Source organism: Anomalospiza imberbis, chromosome 1 (assembly GCF_031753505.1).
Source record: "Anomalospiza imberbis isolate Cuckoo-Finch-1a 21T00152 chromosome 1, ASM3175350v1, whole genome shotgun sequence".
NCBI lineage: Eukaryota > Metazoa > Chordata > Aves > Passeriformes > Viduidae > Anomalospiza > Anomalospiza imberbis.
Genome location: NC_089681.1, coordinates 32,348,452 through 32,374,785, shown reverse-complemented (window position 1 = coordinate 32,374,785; position 26,334 = coordinate 32,348,452). Strand labels below are relative to the sequence as shown.

At 39.8% G+C, this 26,334-nt stretch overlaps 1 protein-coding gene across 2 annotated transcripts; it reads left to right on the top strand.

The window, feature by feature from the left end:
* Positions 1-575: 575 nt before the first annotated feature.
* On the top strand, positions 576-26,334 carry RDH10 (retinol dehydrogenase 10). 2 transcript variants are annotated; one of them, XM_068186657.1, is made up of 6 exons: positions 576-1,130; positions 1,601-1,839; positions 20,992-21,090; positions 22,398-22,543; positions 22,849-22,980; positions 24,937-26,334. In XM_068186657.1, exons 1-6 carry the CDS (start codon positions 839-841, stop codon positions 25,058-25,060), a joined length of 1,032 nt encoding a protein of 343 aa, XP_068042758.1. In that variant the 5' UTR covers positions 576-838; the 3' UTR covers positions 25,061-26,334. The 2 variants fall into 2 exon arrangements, with proteins under 2 accessions (XP_068042758.1, XP_068042766.1); XM_068186665.1 differs by lacking the exon at positions 20,992-21,090 and having other exon boundaries at positions 601-1,130.

Sequence of the window (26,334 nt, the reverse complement as noted above, 5' to 3'; positions counted from 1 at the left end):
CTGTTATCGCACAGAAGAAAATACTTTCCGTGTGCCGGCACCTGTGAGCTCCTATTTCAGTCAGTGGCGGGTGAGAGATCAGTGACCTCTGTACTTGGCTGACAGACCAAGAAGTCATGGGGGTTTTCCTCAGCGGTTTCTCGCAGCTCAGCAGAGGATCCTCAGGCACGCGGGCATCGTGCATCCTGCGGTGACCCAGTGGTTCCTGTGGGCTTCCAGCTTCCCTGCGTCTCCAGCCCCGAGCACGAACCTTGAGCGCCCGCGCGCGTTCCTCTAACCCGCGCTGCGGCACCGCGCCCGACATGGCGCTCCGGCGGGGCGCGGCGCACCCCGGGACTTGTAGTCCGGGGGCGGGCTGCGGCGGGCCGGAGCCGCCGGGACGCCCGCCCCCAGCAGCGCGAAGCACCGGCTGTCCCGTCCCCATTCCCGTCGGGGACCTCCCCCGGCGGCGGGGCGGAGCGGGACGGGGGCGGGGGGTCCCGGGAATGCGGGGCGGGATGGGCCGGCCCGGGGGAGGGGCTCGGCCTCTCGGTCCGCCCTATATAGAGGGGCCGAGTGAGCAAGATGTTCACTGCCAGTAGCGGGGCCGCGGGCGGGACGGTGCGGGATAGGCAGGCGGTGAGCAGGCAGGCAGCACCGTGTCCGGGCTCCGTCCTCGGCGTGTGTGACTGAGGCGGGGCGTGGGGCTGCGAGGGCGAGCGGCACGGAGCGGGGGAGTTCGGCGGCGGGACCCCCGTGACCTCGGTGCCCGCGGCGGGCGGTCCCGGGCAGCGCGGCTGCAGGTCGGGGAGCCGGGCGGCGAGGAGGCTCCGTGCCGCCGGCCCCGCGGTCCGGCAGCATGAACATCCTGCTGGAGTTCTTCGTGGTGACTTTCCGAGTGCTGTGGGCGTTCGTGCTGGCCGCGGCCAAGTGGCTGGTGCGGCCCAAAGAGAAAAGTGTGGCGGGGCAGGTGTGCCTGATCACCGGGGCGGGCAGCGGCCTGGGCCGCCTCTTCGCCCTGGAGTTTGCCCGGCGCCGGGCGCTTTTGGTGCTGTGGGACATCAACACGCAGAGCAACGAGGAGACGGCGGGCATGGTGCGGCACATCTACCGGGAGATGGCCGAGGAGGCGGCCGCCGCCGCCCCCGGAGGTAAGCGGCGGGGCTCCCCGCGCTGTCCCCGCCGCTCACCTGCCCGGCCCGGGGCAGAGGGAGCCGGGGCTGCGCGCCCGGCGGGTCCAGCCCGGAGCAGCGCTCACCTGCGGCGGGCCCTGAGAGCGGCTCTAGGCTGGAGACCGCCGGGCGCAGAGTATCAGACGCCCCGACGGTGCTTTTGCCAGCCGGAGCCGGCCCTGTGCCGGCAGCGGTGAGCGCAGACCTGCTTCGCGGAGCCTCGGACTCCAGCAGCGGCTTAAAAACCTGCAGCTTTTCCTAAAACACGTAGCAGCGATAGTAAATAGCTGACTCCTGGTGTACTGCAATGACACCAAAGTAAATAGAAGTTTTGGTGGTTTGAAATTGTATTTGCTATTTCTGTTTGAGCTACTTGTTTGAATGTCAAAATATGAGCAAGAACCTTATTGCCCCCCCACCCCTTCTGTTCTTTTATCTGTGTTCTTTAGTGGCTGCAGATGGAGAGAAAGATGTGCTGCCCCATTGCAACTTGCAGGTTTACACATACACCTGTGATGTGGGCAAAAGAGAGAATGTCTACTTGACAGCTGAGAGGGTCCGTAAGGAGGTTGGCGAGGTGTCTGTCCTGGTTAACAATGCTGGTGTGGTCTCCGGGCACCATCTTCTGGAGTGTCCTGATGAGCTTATTGAGAGGACCATGATGGTTAACTGTCACGCACACTTCTGGGTAAATATAAACTCCTTTCTGCTGCCCTTGTTGGTAATTAATTTTGGGAAATGAAGTGCTGTTGCAGAACTCCTGTCTCCTTGAGGTTTGTACTTGTTCTTTTGCACTTGTAGGATCACCGCTTTGGGTATTTCTTGTTTTAAGTTGACTGTTCTGTTTAACAGGAATGCTGGTATTAAGATTGTTAACAAATAGTTTTTAATCAGCTGTATCCTCCTAGAATCCAGAGTTCTAAGTCTTGTGGCCATTTCTGTAGCTTTGGATATTAAATCCTTTACAAGCAATAATCTCTGAATCTGCTTAAAGGTTGTTACTGTTAATGAATGGCTTCTTTTCTTACATACTCTTCTGCCAGCACATTAGCAGCTTTAATATACTGTTTTAATGATGATTACAATAGCAAACTTGCATATTTCTGGAAAAGAAATCTTTAAGACCCCTGCTGAAAATGTTTTTTGAATTGCCTTGGAGGCAAATTGTTCCTTTTGAAGGCTGGGAGGAAAGGCAAAAAAGATTTCTCAAGAAATGAAGCCAGGAACACTTTCTCAGGAACCCTGTGTATTTACCCTCATGGCTTTCTCTGGAGGCTGCCTGTAGAAATAAGAAAATCTTAATGATGGTTTCTGGGATGGTATTGTCTCCACAACTAGCAGGTGCCAATTAAGGAGAACAAGTATGTGGTCTTACTCTTTTTGTCCATCTAAACCTTGTTTTCCCGTGTGGTTTATTTTTAGACCCATAGTGGTGTGGAGTTACATAAATTGGAGTGTTGAAGGAGGGCATGATGCGCACTTGGGTTAGCATTAGCTGTCAGACTGAGACCATTGTTAGTATTAAAACTGTTCTTTGATTCCTCAAATAAGGTTATGAAATACACTTGCATAACAATGAGAAGATTAAGCAATCTGAAATATACTTCAACTTAAACCTTCTTTGACTGATCTTACCTGTTCATAATACAATTCTATAAGGTGCCTCCTCTTCAAAACTTAGAAGGCCCTCCCAAGCCAACTTTTTAACATGGAAATGAAATGCTGTTTCATAACCCTAAAGGAGCCCCTTCAAATCTGCACTGTGAAACACTTAATGGCAGAGCAGTCTTTTTCCAATGTACTATAAAGCTTGCAGAGAGTGCACAGGAGATAGTATGTTTAGGAGTTCTTTTAAAGTGTCAAAGTATATATCTTAAAGTAATCTGAAAGGTTCTGAGAATACTTGTGTGACTTCTTTTAATTAGGAGTTGTGCGTTCCCCTTAATAAAAGTCAAACTGGTGCTTAAGCCAATAGGGATGTGTAGTAGATTTAATGACTGTTATTGATATGGCTTAAATGTTGAATTGACAGTTTCCAAGAACTCTAAATTATGACATCACCATGAGTTAAAATATGGGAGGATCCTAAATTCTCCAGCTGTTCTTCCTTCAGGCCTAAGTCATACACTTATTTATAACAGTTTCAGGGACCTTTTTAAAGCACTCTGTGTGTTCTGAGTCTCTTACAGTAATAGGAAACTAAACTTAGAGTCTAGTATTGCTATGATTGGGTTTCCATAACAGTTCCATTCATCTATCTCTAAACATTAGTGTCAAGTGGCTTTAAAAAAAAAAAATTACTCCAAGAATGTATAACTATGTCTGGACTGCGGAACTTGAGATTTTGGCTTAAGTTTTAAAGGAGTAGTCAACACCCTTTAGATTTAATTGAGGATCTGTTCATATGTAAACTTCCTGTAGATTCTGTGTCATGCTTTGCTTTTCCTTTTATTTTTTTGCTGTTGGCACAGCTCTTTTCCTTGTGTTCCCCTTCATGGTCCCAGAAAAGATTGGCTTGACCAATAGTGGGTGGACTTCTGTTGAAAGTAATACTACTTAATTCATAAGATATCATCTGAATCAGCTGATTTGAAGCCAACTTTTTTGATGCAAGTCAATGCTGACTTAAATAGAACAATGTGTCGAGATGTGTGAAGTCTTATACAGCTAGTCTTTTCCGTGTCAGCTAAACTGGTGGTCCAAAAGCAAAGCTAATACTCTGGAGCATTATGTAGGCTTTTAAGTATTCTTGGAGGGCGTTTAGTCCAAAAAACTTTAAATGGATTTTGTAAAGACATGGATCTTACATGTAATACTGCTTCGGTAGTTAAGTGTCTGTACTTTCTGGGGTTTTGGTGTGTTGTGTGGGGTTTTTTTTTTTAGTGTGGTTTGGGGGAAATTCTTTTTTTATCCCTTAATCATTAATCAAGCCTCAATGTGTTTCTATATAAAAACTAAAAATAAGGCTCCAATACTGTCCTTTGAAACATTTGACATCATATTAGTTGCCTGTTCTCCATGCAGAATGAAGGTGATCTGATCTTGCTTTTATGTTAGCAGCTACCATCGGAAGGCTGCCCAACTTCTGCAGTAAGCAGTGACATGAAAATCTGTCACTGTTTTGCTGTTGTGACTCCAACTGGGCTGTGTACCATATCACAAACTGGCAGTTAAGAGAGCCTTAGCAGCATGCAACAGCCTAAACAGATGCTTTCCATTTTGCTGACATGCATGATTTGTGTAATCCTTCCTATGAGTGTTCTATATAAAAATGTCACCACTGCATCATGTAGCAATTTCCACAGCGTAAAATCCACTGCAGTATTAAAAACCTGTTATTTCATGCTGTGATAACTTGAATGCTTCTGATATTAAAAACATAGGGACAAAATCCATTCCCGGTTTGAAATAAGCCAGTTCTGGTTTACTATAATTTGCAGATGCATAAAATTGTAGCAGGGGTGTAACACTATCTTTCCTGCCAGCCTGTTGCAAGAATGACTTACTTGGCTGCACTTGTCAATTATTAGAACTGAATTTCTACAGACAAGGAAATTTTCTATGATGTGTCAGGATTCAAATTTCAAAAATGTTGTCACAATATAACTTAAAGCTGTTGCTAAATCAGATTTTTAGTAAATACAGGAGTTTTTTCTTGTAGTTGTACAATAAAGCGTAAGTATCAAAATACTGTGATTTTAGAAAATGGCACCGTATTGAATAAAACTACAAACTCTTAATTTTGGGACAATTTCAGAGTCTTGTACCTACTCTAGCACTTTCTTGAAGAATAGTCTATTGCTGGATAAGTAGATATTAATATTGGACATCACTATAATACCTGAGCCATCTTTCTAGTTTTGGTTGCTGGGGAAGGGGCCAAGACAGGGTGATGAGCAGGTTCTGAAATTCTGTGACATGAAGATCCTTCTGTACAACAGGTCTTCAGTATTCAGCTCTAAGAGATCAGTGATCTGTGTTTCCCTCTCATGTGGATACTCCAAATATTTTGGCTTAAATCTTTCCTCCTAGAGAGTTCTCTTCAACTTACCATAAGGGGGAAGCAAAAGCATTCTGCTCCAGCTCTGTCATATAAAAAAAAAAAAAAAAATCCATAAAGAGAGACACTAGGATCCAGAGTTTAAAAACTTGTGTACTGCTTTCTTAACCTGGGTAGGTTTTTTTTTAATTTATTTACAGCTGTTTGATTTTTTTTTTTTTGAAGATATGCTCACATCTCTGTAGAAATTGAAGTAATTTTTAGATGGCCCAACATTGGTAGTGGGGAAATAAATACTGATTGGAGAGAGAAACAGTACTCAGGTGCTTAGGGCATTCATGAAAACCTCTAAAATTTAAATATACCTTGGGAAGATGGTTAATACAGAGTTACTAAATTAAATACCCATTGATGCAGCTGCTGTACTTATCAGTCTCATTAGACTGACAGGATTGCTAAAGCCTTGGAGGGGCTATAGTTACCTATAATGTATCAGTATTCATCTATTGTCTTCTCTTTAAGCTCCCTGGTGTTAAATAAAGCTCACTTATGCCTGTAGTTTGTTTAGTTCAAATACAGAAGTATTACACATAGTGTGCACATGGAATCTTCTATGGAAGAAAATGCAGCTTATGAGATTTGAAACTATACCCTGCTAAGTCTTTTGGCCTGTTGGCATAATTTTTAATTTTTCTATCAAATTTAGGATTCTAGCAGCAATGACCAAATATAGACACAATATTCCATTAGCAGGCCACCCAGCTATATTAGTATTTCAGATGAGTAAAGTTAGCTTTGTTTTTTTCCTTTTTTTTTAATAATTTCATGATGATGTACCTCAAGATGCACAAGTTCACTTACAAAGTTTAATCTATGTTCACTTACAAAGTTTAATCTGTGTTCTTGACTTGTTTCTTTGAAAAATGAGCCGGATCAAGTTCAAGCAAAACACTTGTATGTGATCCAAAATGTATCATCAAAACTAGCTCTTCCCTTGCTCAATTATTCCAACTCCATGCCACCAGTAAATTACCCTGGACAGCACATGTGTTTCATATACTGCGGTAGCATGCTGGGTAGTGAGTATGAAGGAAAAAGCAATCATACTCTTAGCTATGGAAATAGTGATATTAGTCATACTTAAAACTTATAAGTGCTTTGGTATGGTTCTGCTGTTCATATGTTTCTGGGTTCATTTCTCAGAAAAACAGAGGGAATCTATCAAATGAGAAAATACTGTCTTCCAGATGCACACCCTAGAAAACTGCACTTTTCCATTTTATAAAGCAGTGTACTTAGCACAAGTTTTGGAAAATAAAGGGGTGGATATATATTTCTGGAGTTAAAATGGGCACAATGCTACTGGTTCGGAGCTTTCCTCATGGGTTTACTTTATGGTCTACGAGGACTAGCATTGTGTCAAGCACAGTTGTCAGTTACCATCATGCAGTCTTTAATTTTATAGCTTGTATCTTGCAATTTGTGTGTATCTGTATCTTAGCTTTGTAATCATGTTTTAGTTATAGTGGTCACTTAAAAAACATACATGTTTTTTCATTTGTTTTTTTTAAAGCTTTTCTTTTTTGATGCAGACACCAGCCCAGACCCTTTAGTTAGGGGCCTGTATGTCTGAGCTTTGACCATAGCACCAATCTTACACCAGTTTCAGAATGGCAATGGGAGATGATAAAAATGAATCTTTTGGCAATGTACTCAATGTGTTGACATGCATAACTGAGTGTGTAGGGATGGGGTGCTAGGTAGGTCTTAGTCTTATGCAAAACGCCTCTTCATTTGCCTTGTGTGGGAATCATGAGTTTGAGCATCTATAATTGGGATTCCACAGTGCTGCCCACTAAACTGTAGTTGTTCCACGTGTTTCTCAGCTCTAGCCCCTAAGAGCTATTGAGTCTGTTCTGTCCTGGTTCTTCATTGTCTACTGTATCTTGATGATAAATAAGTAGCTGCATATCAAAGAGTGTGAGCAGAATAAATTACAGCACTCTTGACTAGTTAGCAACAGTCAAGGCTGTGGGAAAAGCATATTGAAGATTCTTTGAATGTGTTACAACACCAGCCTTCCTACAGATATGTTCTGTTCTAGAGCATCTTCCTTGTGTGATTGAAAAATACTGACTTCTTTTGTTCAAATGATAGCTGAATTTGTGCATTTCCCTTCCCTCTCACTGATGATGTAAAGTATTTGATTATAATTCCAGTCAGTTAACAGCTCTAAAATGACCTTCCATAATGTTTTCCTTGAACTGCTTCAGTTACACCTAAGCCTTTGTGACAGTTTCTCTCAGACATACTTTGGGGTTTAATTTGCCGCACTGGACATACTTTGGGATTTAATTTGCTATGGATCTTATCGTCTCAAGGAAGAGAAAATAGAGATTCGTAGATTGTGACCCATGGATAGTTTGTTGCCTGTAGACTGGTGTCCAAGGTGGTAGCACAAAGTGTGATCAGCCATTTACTCCCACTCACTAAACTGTATTAAGCTTGAAGAATTTAGGTGAAAACCGTAATATTTCACAGAAAAGCATTGTGAAAGTTCACTTAAGGAAAGGGAAAGTTGTCCTGAAAATACCATGCCAAGATTACTTCAAACATATCTGAAGTATTAATTAATAAGTAGCTTCTAATTCTACATTCATCTAAAATGAAGCTGGAGTGCAGTGTAGCTTACAGAGGTAAGGCACTTGGGATAATCTCACTCTTTAGTCTCCTGTGACTTTTTCTGAGGCTTAGAGACTTGTCAGCAAACTGTAAATGTTTTCAGGATTGCTAATCTTATTTGAAGGCATGGTCCTGGATGAGTGATCAGTATGATGGTTATATTCCTCCTCCTTATGGAACGCAGTAGGTCAGCTGAATAAGAAAAAACGTCTGACCTGGCTTTAGTCTGCAATTATGCAGTTGCTTGTGAAGGATGTGGGGAGACAGGAAAACCTTGAATGTGACGATGGTGTTTGCCAATGTGGTGCCTAACCTTGCTACAGGTGGAGAGAGCAGCTCTTCAATGTTTTAGTGAAATACTCATCTAAAAGACCATGTGTATGCCTTTCTTGTCTTATGGCAGTTAGAAAGGCAATGGATTTTAAAGTTCCAAATTCTTCCATCTACAGGTAACATCCACCTTAATTTTATGAAAAACTGGCTAGGTTAATGTTATATCATTGTTATTAACTTTCTGTAATAACCAAGTAACTGCAGCAGAATTGGAGAAGACAGCTGTGTTCATGTGCACAGTGGTGGAGAAAAGCAATCCTGATTTTGATGCAGCCGAGTGTCCTGCTAACCCAGTGTTTGCAGCACTGCCTAAGACCTTTCTTAACTGATCTGTGTGGGTAAGCAATCCTTTTTCATAGCTCTCAGTGTCATCAATTACTCTGACTAGACAGGCTGAGGAAAGATGAATGTTATGTTTTGTAGCACCATCTCTGTCATTTTAGCACTGCACTTCTTAAATCATTTCTACTTTTATCCTTATCAGCTGTGAACTATTATTCTCTCCCAATGCTTCTCGTGCTTTGATTCCGCTTCCGGGGTTTTTCTGTGGGGAGGAAAGGATTTTGTTATGTACTCTAGTACTAAATCTTTCCACAATTCTCTGTATGTAAAAGCCAGTGCATCACTCACTTGATAAGCCTTGCTCCCTTTGACCTTTGAGGTTTCTGGCTATTGACACTGATGGTAAAACTGAGTTACTGATACCTCTCTGTCTTTTGTGAAAAATGGCAGATGTCTTTCTGCAAAGGCAAACTGAAGCTGATTTGCATGTGATGCTTTTACCTGTGGTCTTAGACTTCATCTGCTAAAAATTAGAGTCTTTCAGTCTTTCAAAATGCAGTTACAATATAGGTGAGTAGGCATAGATTTTGAGATTAATAGAATCTTGAGGGTTGAGGGTTTAGTTTGAAAGCAGATATGTCACAAATGTGGGGAGATTTACATCTGTGCTTACACTTTTGAATGAACACTCTGTTCTTGTAAATAATTATATTAGTAAAATGATTTATATGTCAGTCAAATTAACACTTGACATGAGTGAGTTATAACAACTGGGATGGGAGGGCATGGTAGGCCAAGAAATGCTGAAACAGCTGCAGAGCTGAGGTGGCTGACTTAGTGTGAGCCTTTTGAAATTCAAGTTTGTTTGGCTGTTGAATTCTGCACCTAAATGTGCCCTGGTGCTTGTTGCTTCTGCCATTTGTTTGAACTTGTGTGACAGCTTCTTGAGTACTCCCCTTTTCAGTGTTGTTTTGAAAAAGCTCACAAGTGTGTGTTTAAAAGTAACTTGTCCAAAATTCCTGTTGATCTAGGATGAAACTACAAGGCAGATTAGTGGTGGCAGTCTGTCTTGTGTGGCATCCCTTGAATCTGTATCTTACCTTGCACTAGTTTTTATATTCAGTTGATGTTAGGGTGAGCTAGTTCAGCTCACTAACTTGTCTGCAGGGCAGGGAGGAAAGCTGCTAATTTTGTTGCCCAAGTGGATTCATTTTTCTGTTTGGAGGCTAGAATCACCACATCAGCATTTCAGATTTGAAGTAACCAATGTGTGGGGGAAAAGGTGAAGAGGAATAGGATAAAACCACAAAGCTGAACAAGGCCTCCATGATTATCCTAGTGAAACCTCATTCTTGGGCCTTTTTTTTTTTTGAGTAGGATTTATGTCCTCTAAATAATTAAGTAGTCATAAATGATTCCAGGCCATAACACATCCTCCAGTGGCATAACAGTCTGACTATAACAACTTGACTTCAAAAGAGATGGCAGTATTTTAATTACAACTGTTAAAAACCCTTAGATAAAGGTAAGCTAGTTTTCTGTACACATCAGGTAATGTTGTTTTACAGCTTTAGCTTATTTACCTTGAAACAATACTATGATTGCTGTGATCTCTGTGCCTACTGCACTGTTTGACTTCTCTAGAAATCAGTTTTACTAATGCAGAATGTGGAAAAAAGCCAGGCTGGAGCCATGTTTCAGCTTGTGGGAAATAAGCATAGTTTCCACAGACAGGCAAAGGAAGTATTTCTCTCTTTGAAGACTCACCCCCTAAGAAAGTGAGGAGTTTGCTGATGTTTGTTTAAAATGCCTGTGCAAGCAGAATCTTTGTAAATTGCATTAGTTGCTGGTTTAGTCACTGTATTAGCTGGAGTCTTTTGATCATTTTATCCTTTTTTGGCTTATGAAGCAAAAAAATTACCTGCTAAACACTATTTATTTTCTGTACACCCTTTTGAGGAAGGGTGAGGAGAAGTATGAAACATAAACACGTGGGTTTTTAAAAACCTAAAAGCTTCATGCATTTTAAAAATATTACTTCTCATTCAGTGAGTTACTTCACAGGAAGTCATAGTCTTTTAGGGTCTTACTGTTTCCTAAAGAAATGCTGAAGTTAAATCTCTATTCAGCTCTATCATCTTCCCTAGTTTTCTGTTTCCACAAGTAAGACTGCTATGTGGAAAGGGAAACTTCCCTTCTAGTCTTGTTCCTCTTGTGAGATACTCTGTTGTAGCATAATCACTTTCCTTGTTATGGAGGAAATGATTCAAAACAATGACTTGGGGACTGACTTGGGCAGGATGAGTAAAGTGACTCAGCTTTCATCTGCCTGCAAGTACTCTAGGAATTGCATTGTTCAGAGGTACTGGCCTTAAGGTATCTATAAAATATGGCAGTCCCTTTCTGCTTAGCCACTTCTTGCTACAAAAGTAATAAAACATGAATAATGACTTCATATTTTCCGTAAGTGGTTCTGACAGTACTGTTCTCTAGTAATGCTTTGGAAACCTGTAGACTAAAATACCAAGTTTTACTAAATAGTCCAGAAGATGACTAAGCTTATGGCAAGCTGGAGAAAAACGTGTATTTAAAAGTTGGATTCTGTTCTCGCTCACTGAAAAAAATCTTCTGAGCTCTTATCTAATAGTTTTTTCTAAAATGAATTTGTTATGTGGATTTTTTGTAGACTCATAGGGACATGTTTTCATTTTTGTCAAGATTTTCAAATAGCTGGCAATAAATAACTGCTCTCCAAATGGTTGGACATTTGCTGCAAACTTGCGCTAATGAAGGTGAGGGACTAATGTGTTAGTTACAGTAATGTCAACATAGCTCTGAAACGCTACAAATCCTTTGACACAGCCATTTGTCAGTATATAAACAAAGTAGAATTTCTAGTCACTTGACTTCAGCAGGGCTTAAACCACCTTTTGTGGAATGGAGTAGGCAAGTGTTAACTTCCTGTTTTACTTGAGTAGAAAACTCTAAAGTAATTTCAAATTTGACATTTGAATAAACCTATTTTTAGGTCATCTTTACTGATATATCTGCCTGTTGAAGAATACAAGGTCGGTGCTGCTACCTACTTAGACTATCATTTAAATTCCTGAATTTGCAGGCATGTATCTGTGCTGTCACAGCCACATTGGAGCTCTGTTAGTCGTGGCTGTATAGAAAGCTCAAATACTGACCTGGTAGATATGAGTGGAAGGATTCACTTTCTAAGATGCATCTTACTTTTCAGTGGCTGCCAACTATGTAATACTTCTTTTAAGTGATTAGTAATGGTGTTTGGATAGCTACAATAGTCTGGGAGTAGAATGAGATTAATATTTACAGAGAATAAATATTAGCTTGTCTAATAAAATGCCTTTGACTATGAGGGAAGAGGTCAGCTTTTTGCAAGCGAGTACTTTGAAACCTTCGGTTCTGTTGCTTATATATGCACTAAATTTGTGCTGTCTGGAGAAGTCTGCAGGTATACCTTGGTTTCACTTTGGTCTAGACTTGCTTGTTTTATGTGTAAGGTGGATTAAACACATAGCTGGGCCTCCAAGATCCCTTTTACTATGCCATCTTACCTCTGTTATTCAGTCTCCTCTTTTAGATTACTTTGGCATTTACAACAAGTATCATTGGCAATCTATCTCTTGCACTTTTACATGACTTAGGCAGAGATACTCTTTTTCCCTGTTCATTGCTAGCTGTCAGGAATCCAGTACGTTTGGATTGCTCTGACCAAGCTTTAAAAACATTAAAATTCAAAGTGTGAAAAATTGTTTGTGAGGGGTTGGAATGTCCTAAAGAAGCTGGCACAGTACTGTAGTTACAGGAGGTCTTCTGATAGCCAGGGGGACATAGTTTTTGAAAACAGTATGGTACATGTATGTGCTGAATTTGGCTGAAAATATGGTAATTCCACAAGAAATTCATCTGGGTGCTCTGCACTGCTTCATTGGGCCCTCCCTCCAGCAGAAGGGGCTTGAGGCCAAAGGAGAAGGAGAAATGGAAGTAGAACAGACACTGTTTCAGAGCAGGATAATTTATTGCAGGCAAGAGCTCCTGTCAGAGAGATACAGGAGAGATGTAGCAGAGGAGTTGGCATCCTTTCCAGTTAGTTAAGATTCTGTGTTGATAAACTTGCAGTTTACACAGTTTACACAGATGAAGAGTGCAAGGTCTCAGCTGGCTTATGAACTTCTTCGTCTGTGAGAGGAAGAGGGACTGGGCTGTTGAGCAGGGAATTGGTGTACTTAAGGGGCGACTCACAGAATGGCTGAGGTGGGTAGTGGCCTCTGAAGGTCATCAGGTCCACCTCCATTTTCTGATACAGTGATAACAAGGGTAGTTCAGCTTGAATACCTGAGTTTCTTAATGCCCAGAAACTATATATAGTAGTGACTCCTAAACAGAAGTGAAAAGTGTTCTTTAGGAGAGATCAGGGCTGCCTTTGCCTGTGTTCTGTGTACCTAAACCCCTGCTCTAGGTTATGGTGCACACAAAATCTATTTTGATGCAGTGGTGGGGGATGCAGAAAAGCTTTACTGAAGAGACCTTGAAGTCTGATTAGCCGCAGAGTGCTACTTTTCCACCTTGATGCTCAAGAGGCAAGCTTCTGAAGTCAGAATTGTATTACTTAGGTAGTGTTCTTGAGTACTTAACCTACACTTTACATGAGAGGGAGAACAAAGCTGTTTTCTGCTCCAGTGTAGAGTAAGATCACAGGAAATTAAGTCCTTATAAGGAAGGAGGGGGAGACAATGTAGTGATGTGATAAGGCAACAGTAATAAAAGTTTCTGTTGCAATGTTCTACCCTCAGCATTTTTCATATCCCTCTCTCTGTAGACACAGCCTTTTTCAACTAAGCCTTATTAACAAACTATGCAAAAGGCAATTTAGTCAGGCAATGGTTGCCCTAGGCATAGCATAATTAGTTCTAGTAGTAAAGAGTGGAAATCAATGATTAATGTTTGAGAGATAACTAGTGGTATTAGTTTCCTGTGTGCTTTTTTTTTTTGTTTAATAGCATTACTTATCTTATCTTTACTGTCTACCCATTGTAAACAGCTTTGTGGCACTAAGTTCTGATTAAGGAAACTATTTAATTCAGTTTCAGCTTTTGTCTGATAAAGTCAACATGAGTTAACTCCATGTAAAAGAGGAACCACTATGATAACTGAACTCTTCATAGGAAAATTGGTGACTATTGGCTTTGAAAACTGGAGAAATTCTGGAACTGAACCCTAAACAATACAAATACCAAACAATGTAGTAATGTAAATGTGGGCTGTAGCATACATATTCTTCAGCAAATGGTGTGACAGATGCTTATTGCTACTAGCAAACCCACTTACAAACTTCCATAAATAGGATTTAACCTTGTTTTATATAACTTTGGTGCTTCTCAGCTGATTTGATATGTCTGTTGAGAAGCGGGGGATTTTATGTATGTACATTGGTCATGAGGGTAGAGAAAATTACTTCCATAAATTAATAATAAATTTTAAACCAAGTGAATCATGTAATAGCTTGTGTTTTTTACTAATCTAAGGCTTCATGTACTTCAATGCAGTATTTCATGCAGAGTTCAGAGAGAAAAAAAAGTATGCCTATTTATTAAAATAGTATGCCTATGTATTAAATTATATACAGTTTAACTGATGTTTCTTTTCATTTGTGACTTAACATCTTGAGGGTATTTATTTTATTACCTTCACTTCTTAAACTGAGTAGATTTATCTCTGTCTGCGAATATAGGCTATCCAAGGTATTGGGGAGTGTATGAGTAGCTTTGCTTCTGTGTTACTCATCATCATTACAGAATTTTGTTTAAGTCTGTCATGTTCTTTCGTGGGCTCCTGGTTGCACGGCAGTTGTAGCATTATTAACTGTGCATGCATGTTAAGCATTAACTGCTGGTGCAGTTCAATATTAAAGGAATCCCTGTGGCCCCAAAACAGTGGGTTTTTATGTGAAGGACAAATAAACCTTCAGTGAGAACTTAAAGGTTGTGTTGCCTACCAGGAGATAAGTAACAAAGGGACTTCTTTTCAGATTAAATATTGGAAGGTCTGGCTTTTTTTGTTCTGAATGCAGGGCCTGTGCAAGGCACACTTGAGGACAATCTGTGAATAGTTTCCTATATTGCTTTTAACACAAAACTCCTAATCCTTTTTGCTTCAAAAGGATCTGGGTAGTGCTATTAAAAACATTCAGAGAAATGTGACTTTATTTTTTAATTCATTACTCTAGAAAGACTGTGTAATTCTGACCTATAGTTCATTATCATTTCTTGAGAATAGAAACCAAAGATCAAAAATAGTTCTAATTTCCACAGCTATTCAAATATTTACTTAGACACTGGCTAATTATCCAGAAGGGGCCCAGCAGTTCTTGAAAACAGTCAGTAGAGACATCTGAGGTCCTTTAAAGTACAGCTTTGGTCCCTTGTGTTAGCAAGGTCAACAGTAGTTGTAGACTTCTGTCTGCCTGCTGTATTCAGCCTGTTACTGTCAGAGCTACATCCTTTGTATTGTGTAGTCTCTCCAGTCTTCAACTCAATATTTGGTATTTTCATGTAATCATGAAAATTGTTAATGTTCCCACCTTAAGCTAACATTTCAGAGATACTTGTAGAGGGGAGTTCAGGAAGGATGTGGAGGCTATATGGGAAAAGTAATTGAAATGATTGTTCAAATGGCAAGTAATTATTCTCAGTTCTCTTTGGAACCAAATAAAAAAGCTAGAAGGAAAGTAAATGGTTAAAATGCAGGCTTGCAGATTCATACTTTGGTGCGTGAGAAGGCATTTTGGATATTGCATTGCCTAACTTGGATAAATCCTCCTGTGAAAGAGTTCTAGGGAATATTTTCAAGGCCTCTTCTTAAATAATTTGGTTATTATTTCCTCTGTAATCCTGTAAGTGAGATTTTAACCTGTGTTTATAAGCTGTATGTAAAGTGGCTGTCTTTTGAAATAAGTTGGGCTATATGACTGTAGCTGAAAACAACTTCAGTGTGTTTACTGATAAGCTTGCCATAGGGGTTTTCTGCCTTTCAGGCACCTTCCTTTCCTTTTCAACATCTCTAGTGGTGCATTAGTGCAATACCACATAGTTTGGACAAACCTACTACAGGTAAGACTGCAGAAAAGTTAGAGGTGCTCTTTTGTCAGATCTTGGTGCATTTCTTCTCAATTACTGGAATGGAGCAAGAAATTGGGGCATGTGGAGCTCTGGTTCTGTGGTGGAGTGGCCACATGCTGTTCTGCTCAGGAGTAAGAGAACTTGCAGTGTGCTCTGCTGTAGGCTGTGAAGAAGAATGGGAAGAAAATAAGAGTGTATGTCCATGCTTAAGGAGAAGGAGGATATAACATGTATTTTAGATTCAAAATTTTTCTTGTCACTGTAAAACTAACAAATCAGCAAATGTGTGGCAGCAGGCTGTTATGGTCTCTGGTACCTTAGCTCCCAGAGTTGTCTGGATGTGAGTCCTTGCCTAACCACACCAATTTTGCTGCTTGGAATTGCCTGAATAGTTTTTATCATGAAGATGAAATAATACATTTACCCAAAAGTGCACTCATTTGTGCTGTTAGGCAGTTGCTCTGGCCGTCAGGAATAGCTGTTGCTTGGGAGAAAGTGTTTTCTGTTACACCAGTACACCACTGTTGTGTATAACTAGTGATGTAAAAATTCATCTCTCTTGATAAGCCTTCAAAAAAATAACCATGCTCTTTACCTGAAGGAGCTATATGGAAAATGAGCTTTGGCATATACTTTGGCATAAAGGTACTTCAGCCTTACAATAATACAGCGTATTTAAGCCATTAAAATAGTTTAGAAAGGCTGTGGACAGAAGGCAGAAAGTATGAAGTAATCTATTGTATTGAAAAAGAGAAACTTAAAGGACCTTATGTGTTGGTACCTGTTCATTTCTTTCTTTGCTATAAAGGCAACTCTCTAAATATGAGGTAGCACATACTTTTCTACTTTGGTGTGTTTTCTGCATTTAGTATCCATTGTTTTGAGCTGCATACAGCTAACATAGTTTTCTGTGGATGCTTGCTTTCTTTTTTAAAAATAATTAATCTAAAATTTAATTAAAAAAATCACTTTCCCAAACACAGTATTTCTTCATATTCTCATTTGCTGTATTTAGACTAATTTGTCTTGACATTGCAGCTGTGCTGCTCTTTGTGTTGCACAATCTTTGGAGTTTTGTTTCATTAAGAATGGAACTAAAGAATTTGGGGAAGGGGAGGGAAGAAGTGCTAGACTGTTAGAAGTTAATTTGCCGTAAACCAAAATGTTGAGAACAGATTACGAAAGCTATGAAGTGACATGTAAATGCTTGTTCAGTTTCACACTTGTGAGAAATAAGTCATTTAAGCTGTGTGCACATGAAATAGAAGTTTGGTTACAGCTACTGGGAATAGTTTGGTCTTATTGGTATATTCAAAAGGATAGAGGGAAGTGCTCAGAAGACTAAAAATTGATCTGTAGTTTCCAAAAAACTTAAAGGATTAACTAGTTTGAAAAACTAGCTCTATTCTATTCACAACAGCTTTATATGTTCTGTCTCTCCTATCTAGTTTCTATGTATCTAAAGTATACTGCAGGTTAGAAAATTCATGATCTTACTATGCTTTTGGGATTTGCTTTTGGTTCTTGTTGGGTTTTTTTCCCCTTAAAAAGAAAAAGAGCTAATTTTGGTTGAAGAAGATGCTTAACTTGCATTTCTTGATGGTGAACACTGCATAACTTCCCTGTCTGTTTGCCCTGATGCATCACAATTCCTTTCAACTTCTATATTCTACTTACTGGTTTCTCCTCAGTGTGGAAAACTGTAGTGTGTTTGTCATGAATAAATGACCCAGCTCTGACTTTAAATACTTCTATGTTTTGGTTAAATGTCTTCCTGTGCAGCTGTGAGAGGTAAAACTGAAGCTTCAAGGATCAAACCGGAAGGCAGATAGTTCGATTAAACCACTTGACTTGATTTGAATTATTTTGGGGGCCTGGTTCATGACCTCTAATGCCATGGACAAAACCCATCTTTTGCTTGGTGTCTTCTAATTTTTTGTTTTTTAAATGGAGGATTAGCATGTCCATGCATCACCTCAGAAGACAAATGTGGTCTGTGTACCTGTTCAGACAAACTCCAGATGGGAAGGCCACCCAGGAGGCATCTTGCCTGAAACCAGTCAAACTCTTAACTAGTTTGTCAGCAGCACAACAAGCACACAGAAGACTTCGGGTCTGGTAGGCAGATGTAGTTGAAGCTGAAAGAAACTAGAAACAAGAAACTAGGTTGATCTGGTTTATGTAACTGGTAGAAAAACTGGGAACCAGAGTATGGAGGAAGCTGCTTTGATCAAGGACGTGTGCAGTGCCAGAAGCTCAGTAAGAACACTGATTTATTTGGGGATTGCTTATACCACGAAAGAATAACTTCACTTTGGGATTGTTTTTCCCAGCAAGAGGAGGCTGGGAGGAGCAGTGGGCAAGCATTTACTCTGAGCCTGGAAATGCATCCCCCGGTAGGGTGTGTCTGCCTCTGACAGCGCTTGTTTTCAAGTGCTGACTCCCAGCTGCTGCAGATGGCTGGAGGATGGCAGCAATCGAGATGACTTTCTCTGACATCCATTTAGTGGAGATGTTGATAGTTGACTGCTAAGTTGACTGCTAAGACTACATATGATAGTTATGCTATCTTTATAGACTACTTCACCTTCAGATTTTAAGTGGATTTTTGAAATAATGTGCCATAACAGAGTATAGAGGCTTGCTCTGAACCGGCTGTCTTGGAATACTGAGATCTCATGCAAAAATTTCCATGAATTTCTAATTGTCTTTAAAGTAGACGAGCTGTGCTTTTTTTTCCAATTTAGCCATAAATGGCTTTTAAGAGATGACTTACATGAAATGACTGTAGTTCTGCTGCTGGGAGTTGCTCAAGTCTGCACTTGAGATGCTGAAGACATCACCCAAAAGTGTCCTCAACAAGTTGTATTTGTCATGTGCCAATTTCATCTGGTTGAAAATGGGCAACTTTAGCCACAAGCTCTGAGAACTCAATTTTTATAATCTTTATGCTTTGAAATAGTATAGCATAGTTGAATGGGCTTTCTGAAATTTACTAGTCTGGTTGTGTTGCATATTTATATATATATATATATATATATACACATACTTATAGGACTTTGAAAATTCTCTTCCTCAGCTGAGCTAAACATAGACACTTATAGACACATAGTTATAGTTCACCATATTAAAAACAACAAAAAAAAGAGGATAAAAAGAAGTGCCATAGCAAACATAATAGCTTGGTGCACTTGCCTGTTCATCTCTTGGAAGACAATACTGACTCATGCCTTGAAAGTGGTAGGAAAAAAAATCTGTCACTACTTCTTTCTCTTCTTTCTCTCCGCCAAGACAAACTTCAAGGCCCCTTTCACTGTAGTTGCTGTGGTTTGTAGCCAGAGCTTCAGTCTGCATTATCAAGTTTTCTGGCAATGTGAGGTGGCAATCAGTCATTCCACTGTGATGTGGACAGATAGCTGAGACGTAAGTGGAAACTGCTGATGGAACTGACAAATGTTCGGGAGTGGAGTAAATCGTTTAGCAGGACTGAGCTGGGAGCAAGGATGTCATGCAGGGATAGCACGGAGGATCAGGGTTAGAATACACACTGTTGGGGTTGCAGTGCTGCAAATAAAGAACACTCTGTAAAACTTCAGTGCTGTTCAAGCAAAACCTCTTTTTTGGGTGGCCGTGCCCGATGATGACTGGGTTTTGTTGCCATGCAACATGGGAAGAGAGGCTGAAACTTTGTGTGCCTGGCACAGATTAGTTTAACAGCAAACTGAATTCTTGTCCAAGGCTCTGTGCAAGACGTTTAGAGATCCCTGCCATGAGGAAAGAAACAACTGCAAGGCAGCTTGCTGTCAGATTATCTTTTATAATTGGCTTTGTTATGTAGTTATGACAGAATCTAGGAGTTGTATGAATCAACAGTAGAGAAGGCAAGGAGTCAGGAGGTCTGTTAATCTTCCATCATCTGCCAGCTGTCCAGTGAAAACACTCTTTTGTGTGGTGTTAGGAGGTCTGGATTAGTCATTTAACACCTGCAGGCAAAAATGTTGTACAAGAACATGTGAAAATCATTAGAGTAAAACTGTCCTGACGTCTGTGATTGGAAAATGCAGACAGCATAAGAATGGAATTAGATTGATTCAGCTGTAGTTTGCATGTCTTTTTAAGAATGCAGCTGACAAGACTCAGACCAACAAATAAGCAAGTAGGAAGTACTTAAGGGGCATTTGCATGCTCAGAGTTTGGATACAAATTACATGGGAAGAGTAGGTTTTTGGGAAGATAAAGCATTAATGGTACTGAATGAGTTGGAATAGATTAGTAGCTCTGTCACTAATAGATTAACATATTAACTAGGCATGTTTGTGATTAAAAAGCATTGTCTGAAGTTCTTGGGCAATTTAGAAGTGATCTCATATAGTACACTGACAACCTAAAAGCTGAAGTACATCATAACTACACATACCAATTTACTACTTCATTGATTTTTGTTGTAAATATGGTGCTCTGCTTAATACTTATTTAAAGTGGGGAAGTGTTAAGTCAGCTTCAGAAGAGAGATGACAAAGATAGGTATTCTAGTAGGGGTGATCTTCTAGCAAGTGCCTTCAATGTGTGTTGCTTAATTTTTTGAAGGTGTTAACTCTGACTCAGGTTTTTAAATGGAAACAAACGTTGTTATAATCAAAACATAAACATTGGAGGTTAAAATTAAAGTTTCATCTTGAGACTTGCTTTGAGTTTATTTTGTTTTATTTTTAAACTTTCAAGGAATTAGTAACAGAAATGTATATCATGTCTTTTTAGCTGTAGCAGTGCTATGGATAGATGGGAGGTAATTTAAACTAGCAGATGTTGGCTCTATTGTAGCTAAAAAGTAACAACAGCAAAAACTCCAACTGTAGTATTTCTTTTAATATAAAATTCCTAAGGCGATAAGTTACTTGGATAAAATTAGCAATATCTAACTTTAAAAACACTGTCAGTAATTAGAACTGTTAATTTGTACTGGTCTCATCAGAGATGTGCTGGATGGTGTAATTAAACACTTTGCATTTTGTTTTCTATCTTTAAAAAAATGCGACTTCCATTTTAAGGTCAAATTATCTCCTTCTGATAACTAGTCTCTTCTGGAAAAATAAACATGTCTGAGCTCAACTGATCCTTTAACCTTAGGATTTCTGCAGATATAATCCTTGCTGCCTTGCTATCTCGATTCACAAACAAGCTGCAGGTTTTCTGTTAGCATTTTTGACAAACTCAAGTTCAAAACCTGTAAAATGATTGTATTTCTATATTCTTGATAATAAACTGAGAGGTTCAGAGAACTCATTACGATTGTAACTTGTTCATTAAGTGATTTTTTTATGTTGCTTACATGTACTTTGTTTTTTTGGTTTTTAAATTTTTTTTGTTTGTTCTTGTTCTGTGTTTTTTTTCTTTGTAGACCACTAAAGCATTCCTTCCCAAGATGCTGGAAATGAACCATGGACACATTGTGACAGTTGCAAGTTCACTGGGGTTATTCAGTACTGCTGGAGTGGAGGTTTGTTAGACTATAATGAACAAAAAATTTGGCACTTTTTGCCAAAGATAAGTTTTTTTTAAATATTATCAGCTAGAGGAAATAAGGTCAAATCTTCAAAGGTATTTGGAGGTTATGGTGCTGAGTACAATATCAACACATGGCTCCCTGTGAGTGGGAGCCATAGGACTTGGGCAGGCGTTGCATTCGTTTACTTCGATGGTGGAGTTGGCACTTAGAGCAAAAACCAAGGATGGCTGGGGTTTTCAGAATGCCAAGTGATCTTTGAGTTGCCTGATAAATTCAGGAACTTGAAAGGTGCCATTCAGCCTATTCCTGTCAAGATCTTCAATGCTAAGCTTGAAGCCAAAGCAAGGGCTTTCAAAAGTAATGTTTCTTGTTTCTATGAGGAACTGTCTGCAAACCTTCTAGAATATATGGCTTGCCTGCTTCATTAGCAGCTGTTTGAGAACTCCAGTTTGTGAGACTTGTCTGGTGCATAAAAATATGTTAGGATTAGAGCTTGTTGTTTCTTGAGTAACTAATACAAATGCAAGTGTGAACAAAAAACATGCAGTTAGTGAAAATTAATTAAGGTGTCTAAAATAATAACAGTCATATTACCCCACAAGCATAGGCTTCTTTGTGTATAGGTAAAGCTCAATCCAGGGCCTTAAACTGCAGTGTTTCATAACATAAATGAATGAAGATGGTGTAACTTAAGGCTTTTTAGGGTGTTTACTGTCTTGAAAAAGCTACAAGGAATTTCCTAGACTGGGTGTGCCCACCAACAGAGATGGACACATCCAACTGAAAGCACACTAAATTCAGCACCAATAAAAAGTAATTGCATAGACAGCAGTAGTGTTTGAGTTCTTTGTGCATCTCATAGAAGAGCTCAAATCTTGGTTGTGTCTTCTGTTGAAACTAACCTTAAAAATAACACTTCTAAGATTTTTACACCTATGCCCTGCCAACTCTTCAAGGTTTTTCAAATCTGACCCAAGGTAGTATTAGGTATCTCAGTCCTTTGTTGCACCATTTATTATTAAGCCAACTGGTAATTGGAGTAACTTGTCATGTGAGCCTGCCTGATTCAAAGACTTGAATCCATGGTAATATCCTCCTACATTCAGCTTTCCTGCTTTCATGATTCTGTGCTAATTACCTCAAAAGTAAAGTGATAAATGAGTTGATGTGATGCTCTATTCAGTGAGAGTCTGTTGTTGTTGCTTTGAAAATCTGTGCAGAATCACCTCAGGTATGCTGGCTTTGAACATCATTCATATCTGTCCCTTTTTTTCCTGCTTCGTTCATTGCCAACACAGGATTATTGTGCCAGCAAATTTGGAGCTGTAGGCTTCCATGAGTCTTTGAGCCACGAATTGAAGGCTGCTGAAAAGGACGGAATCAAAACTACTTTAGTCTGCCCTTACCTTGTAGATACAGGAATGTTTAGAGGGTGCAGGATCAGGTGAGTAGAATTCTCCTTCTGCTCTGTGCTTGTAGTGTGATAAAAGTATTTAAAGATAACTTAAGTGTTACCATAAAAATATTAAATATCTGCTTTCATATATGTTAGTGTTAGACTCAAAAAGAGACTTTCTGAATTCACGATCTTCTGTCCTTTTGTACACAGGCAATGCAAGTTTTGAGCTATAGTCTTTGTAACTTAACAGTGAATATAGAAAAGTTCCAAAGAAACTGAGTTAATTAACTGTTCACTGGGGTCTCTGTCCTTTGTGTACCATATTAATCTGTCTTAATTAAATGTTCCAGAAAAGAAATTGAGCCATTCCTTCCACCCTTGAAACCTGAATACTGTGTGAAACAGGCAATGAGAGCCATCCTTACAGACCAGCCAATGATCTGCACACCTCGCCTCATGTATATGGTCACCTTCATGAAAAGGTAAGAACTGAAGTGCCAGTTATTTGGCAATGCAATCCCCAAAATACATGAGCATCTCCAGTTCCTCGATACAAACACCCTCCCACTCACACAGGCCATAGGTGCCATTTTGCTAGAATTGCTAAGTCTCTTGGCTTGCGTGCTTGTAGATTGCTTTCTTGGGAAGCTTCATTTTAACTGAAGTCCTGTGTATCTATGCATCTTTGTTTTAACATTCTTGTATCTTCTATTCTCCTTGGATTCCTATTTTCTTGTTAACAGACTTTTAATTCGACTCTTTGAGTTCTCTTTAGGAATGGGGCATGAGGCAGTTATCAGCAGAGGAATCTCTAGCTGCTTGTTTCTAGAACAAGTGTGTGAGAAGGCCCTTCCTACCTGCAGATTCTTCAGAACTTGCACAGATATGATAGATAAACTGAAAATCGGTACTTTCACAACTAATTTTTAGAGTCTAAGATTGGCAAAAGGTCTATTTAAAGGAATTACTTCTTTCATTCTAACACACTGCAGTTTTAGAATGAAGACAGTTTTAATCTGTAACCAGGCTGACATCTCAGTGATGCAGGATAATGCAGGAGCTGCTTTAATTCCTGAAATATAACATCACTTGAATTCTAGTTTATGGAGAAGCTTCAGAGGCACCTGTGTTGTGTTTTAAATATGTTGTGTGTAGGAGGAACTTATAAAATATAGCATTGTATTGTTTTCTTTCTGTGAGGTATGGTTGAAATTGAGCACCTTGGTATTTTTTATTCCACTTACAAGGTGGTTATTCTCCTCTGGCTCAAGTGTCTCTTGGTGGACAGGCTCACCAAAAAATAGAGGTATATTTACTGCTCACCTCTTTCCTGGAAGAGAGATGTGTCTATTCTGACACCAAATGAAGGCTACTGTCAGTATATTTAAGAAATAACTCTTTCACCCAGAGGCTCAGAGGGTGCTTCAGTGCTTCCTGCACAAGCGGTGCCTTATGCAGCAAAAGCCACATCAAAAGCCCTTTGGGTTTTCTTGGTTCAACACTTCAGCTTCCAACAGGGAGATCAAAGCTTCTGCATAATCTGTGCCCCAGGCAGCAGCCTTTAGATCAAAGGCCCTCCAGTCACTGCACAAGCAGTACTGCTGGCACGGGAGACACCTGTACCAGTGACATCTACTTCTTGGTGCTTCAGTTGTCATTATTCCTAATGGCTGGAATTGTACTGCTTGCCACTGAACAAGTGCCTGCTGCTATTACCAGGAGTTGAGGAATCCCATTTTATTCCTTCACTAGAGCCCCTGAGTATTACACTTGAAATAAAAATGATATTTTGTTCATGTGAGAGCAAGAGGAGGATCTGCAGCCGGGTATCCATCATGTAATCACCTCTTGGAATTTTATCTGGAGAGGGGGAAGGAAATTGCTGTCTTTACTTTGGACCTTTCTTCTTGAGGATGGATGATTGAGTTTAGAATATAAATCAAGGTTTTTAGACATCTGGTGATCAAAGAATGGCATTAACTAACACTAATCCCACATTAAAGAATATCTTGCATGTCTGATGACCTCTGCTGATGTGGCTTTTAGCAGATGCTTTGCTTTTACTAGGCCTTCTGTGATGCCCTTGCCCCCCATCCCCCCTGCCCCTCTTCTTTAAAACAGGCTATCGTACTTCTTGTGAAGAAACAGAAAATCTGGTCTAAGATGGAAGCATGTGAATAAACAGCTTGTTTCTCCTTTCTGCTTTTTTCCTTTCTGCCTGCCTATATGGTTGCGACTCTAGAATTTCAATTCTCTGAAAGTAGCCCTGTGAAATAAAAATCCCTTAAGTCTTTTAAGAAGACTCTCCAATAGGTATTATATTGTTTTTAAGGAGACCAAGTACATAGTGCTTGTAAGCACATGTACTTACAAGTGCATGTAAGCAGAGTTTTTGTTTTATGCTGTCTTCTAACAAATCTATAATCTCTTTTTCCCAGTATTCTGCCATTTGAAGCAGTGGTATGCATGTATCGATTTTTGGGAGCGGACAAGTGTATGTATCCTTTCATTGCTCAACGGAAACAGGCTACAAACAACAATGAAGCAAAAAATGGAATTTAACAGTTTTGGATGGACTAACATTTATAGGTGAATGCAATAATGTTACATGACTGAATTGCAAAGTGCACTTGCATCTAACAGATGCAATTGTCAGCATCTTACTGTGGCATTCTCTTGGGTCCTAAACCTGTGTATTGAACTCTAAAAATCAATGGATTTTTATATACTGTAAATAAAACTGACTAGAGTACTTGGGAAATGTGATAGGTAACTCAAATGAATTTACAATGTAGCTGCCACCATTGTCCTTTAGAATATCACTGTATGTACAGTAAACCAGTCATACTACTTGTAGTAGGGATGCACTGTGTGATCTCTCTTCTTAGTCTGCTAAGGCTTCTAAGAGCTGTCTCCAACCAGAAGATGGAATGTTTGACTCTCCTTAAATTACTTAGGAAGGGAGGGAAATCTTGTGATTTAAGCTACTGCTCATGATCTTACAGCAAATTCAAGGACAGTTTCTGAATGCATCTCTTCACTCGTTCACCCAAGTTCTCTAAAGGACACATGGCCAAACTGTGGTGTAATTCTCTTTTGGTGCAACTGTGTGTGTTCTATTTAAACAAAGATGAAAAGAAATTTGTAAATCTCTGCCAATTCAAAGGCAAATGAATATCTTACATACTGTCAAAGCAAACTTGTACTGGGCATCTGGTTTTTTTTAGGAATGCAGTCAGTGATTTCATTTGACTTTTTTTCCAAGTTGACTCGATTTGAAATATGCTCTGTTCCATTTCCCTCTATATGTCAGAGTCCAATTTACTATTATGGACTACATGTTTCATTTCTTCTTCCTCATTCTTACTTCTGACAGAGTTCTCCCACCCCCCCACCCTCCCCCCCTCCAAGCAAACTGTTGTGTTGAATTCTCTAACTGGACTTGTGCCTAAAAGACAAAGCAACTCAGCTGAGATACAAGCTGTTTATGTAAGTGCTGGTCATATGCCAATTATTAGCAAAGGAAAAATAGAATAATGCCTGATGCAACTCTACATTCAGAATATGAAAGGGTGTAAAGATTTTTGAGTTGTACTCACGTTGTAGGACAGCAAATGACATTTTTACAGTATTTTTTGTAAAGCGAACAATTTTGTGCCTTGAATTTGGTAATCTGTATTAGTGAAGCATTGTAAAAGTGAAATTCTACCTCTGTATCTTAATGTATACCATCCACTTGTAAACTATCAGAAAAATTGTGATTACTTTTTTAGAATGTCTTGTTAAATAGTGACCAATGCCTGTGGTTATTAAAGTGAGCCACCTTTTCCTTAAAA

Bases quoted from the DNA above. Each gene is read 5' to 3' on its own strand.
- RDH10 (XM_068186657.1), top strand. From the start codon at position 839: ATGAACATCCTGCTGGAGTTCTTCGTGGTGACTTTCCGAGTGCTGTGG. The intron at 1,131-1,600 runs GTAAGCGGCGGG...TGTGTTCTTTAG, and splicing joins GGCCGCCGCCGCCCCCGGAG to TGGCTGCAGATGGAGAGAAA. The intron at 22,981-24,936 runs GTAAGAACTGAA...TCTTTTTCCCAG, and splicing joins ATGGTCACCTTCATGAAAAG to TATTCTGCCATTTGAAGCAG.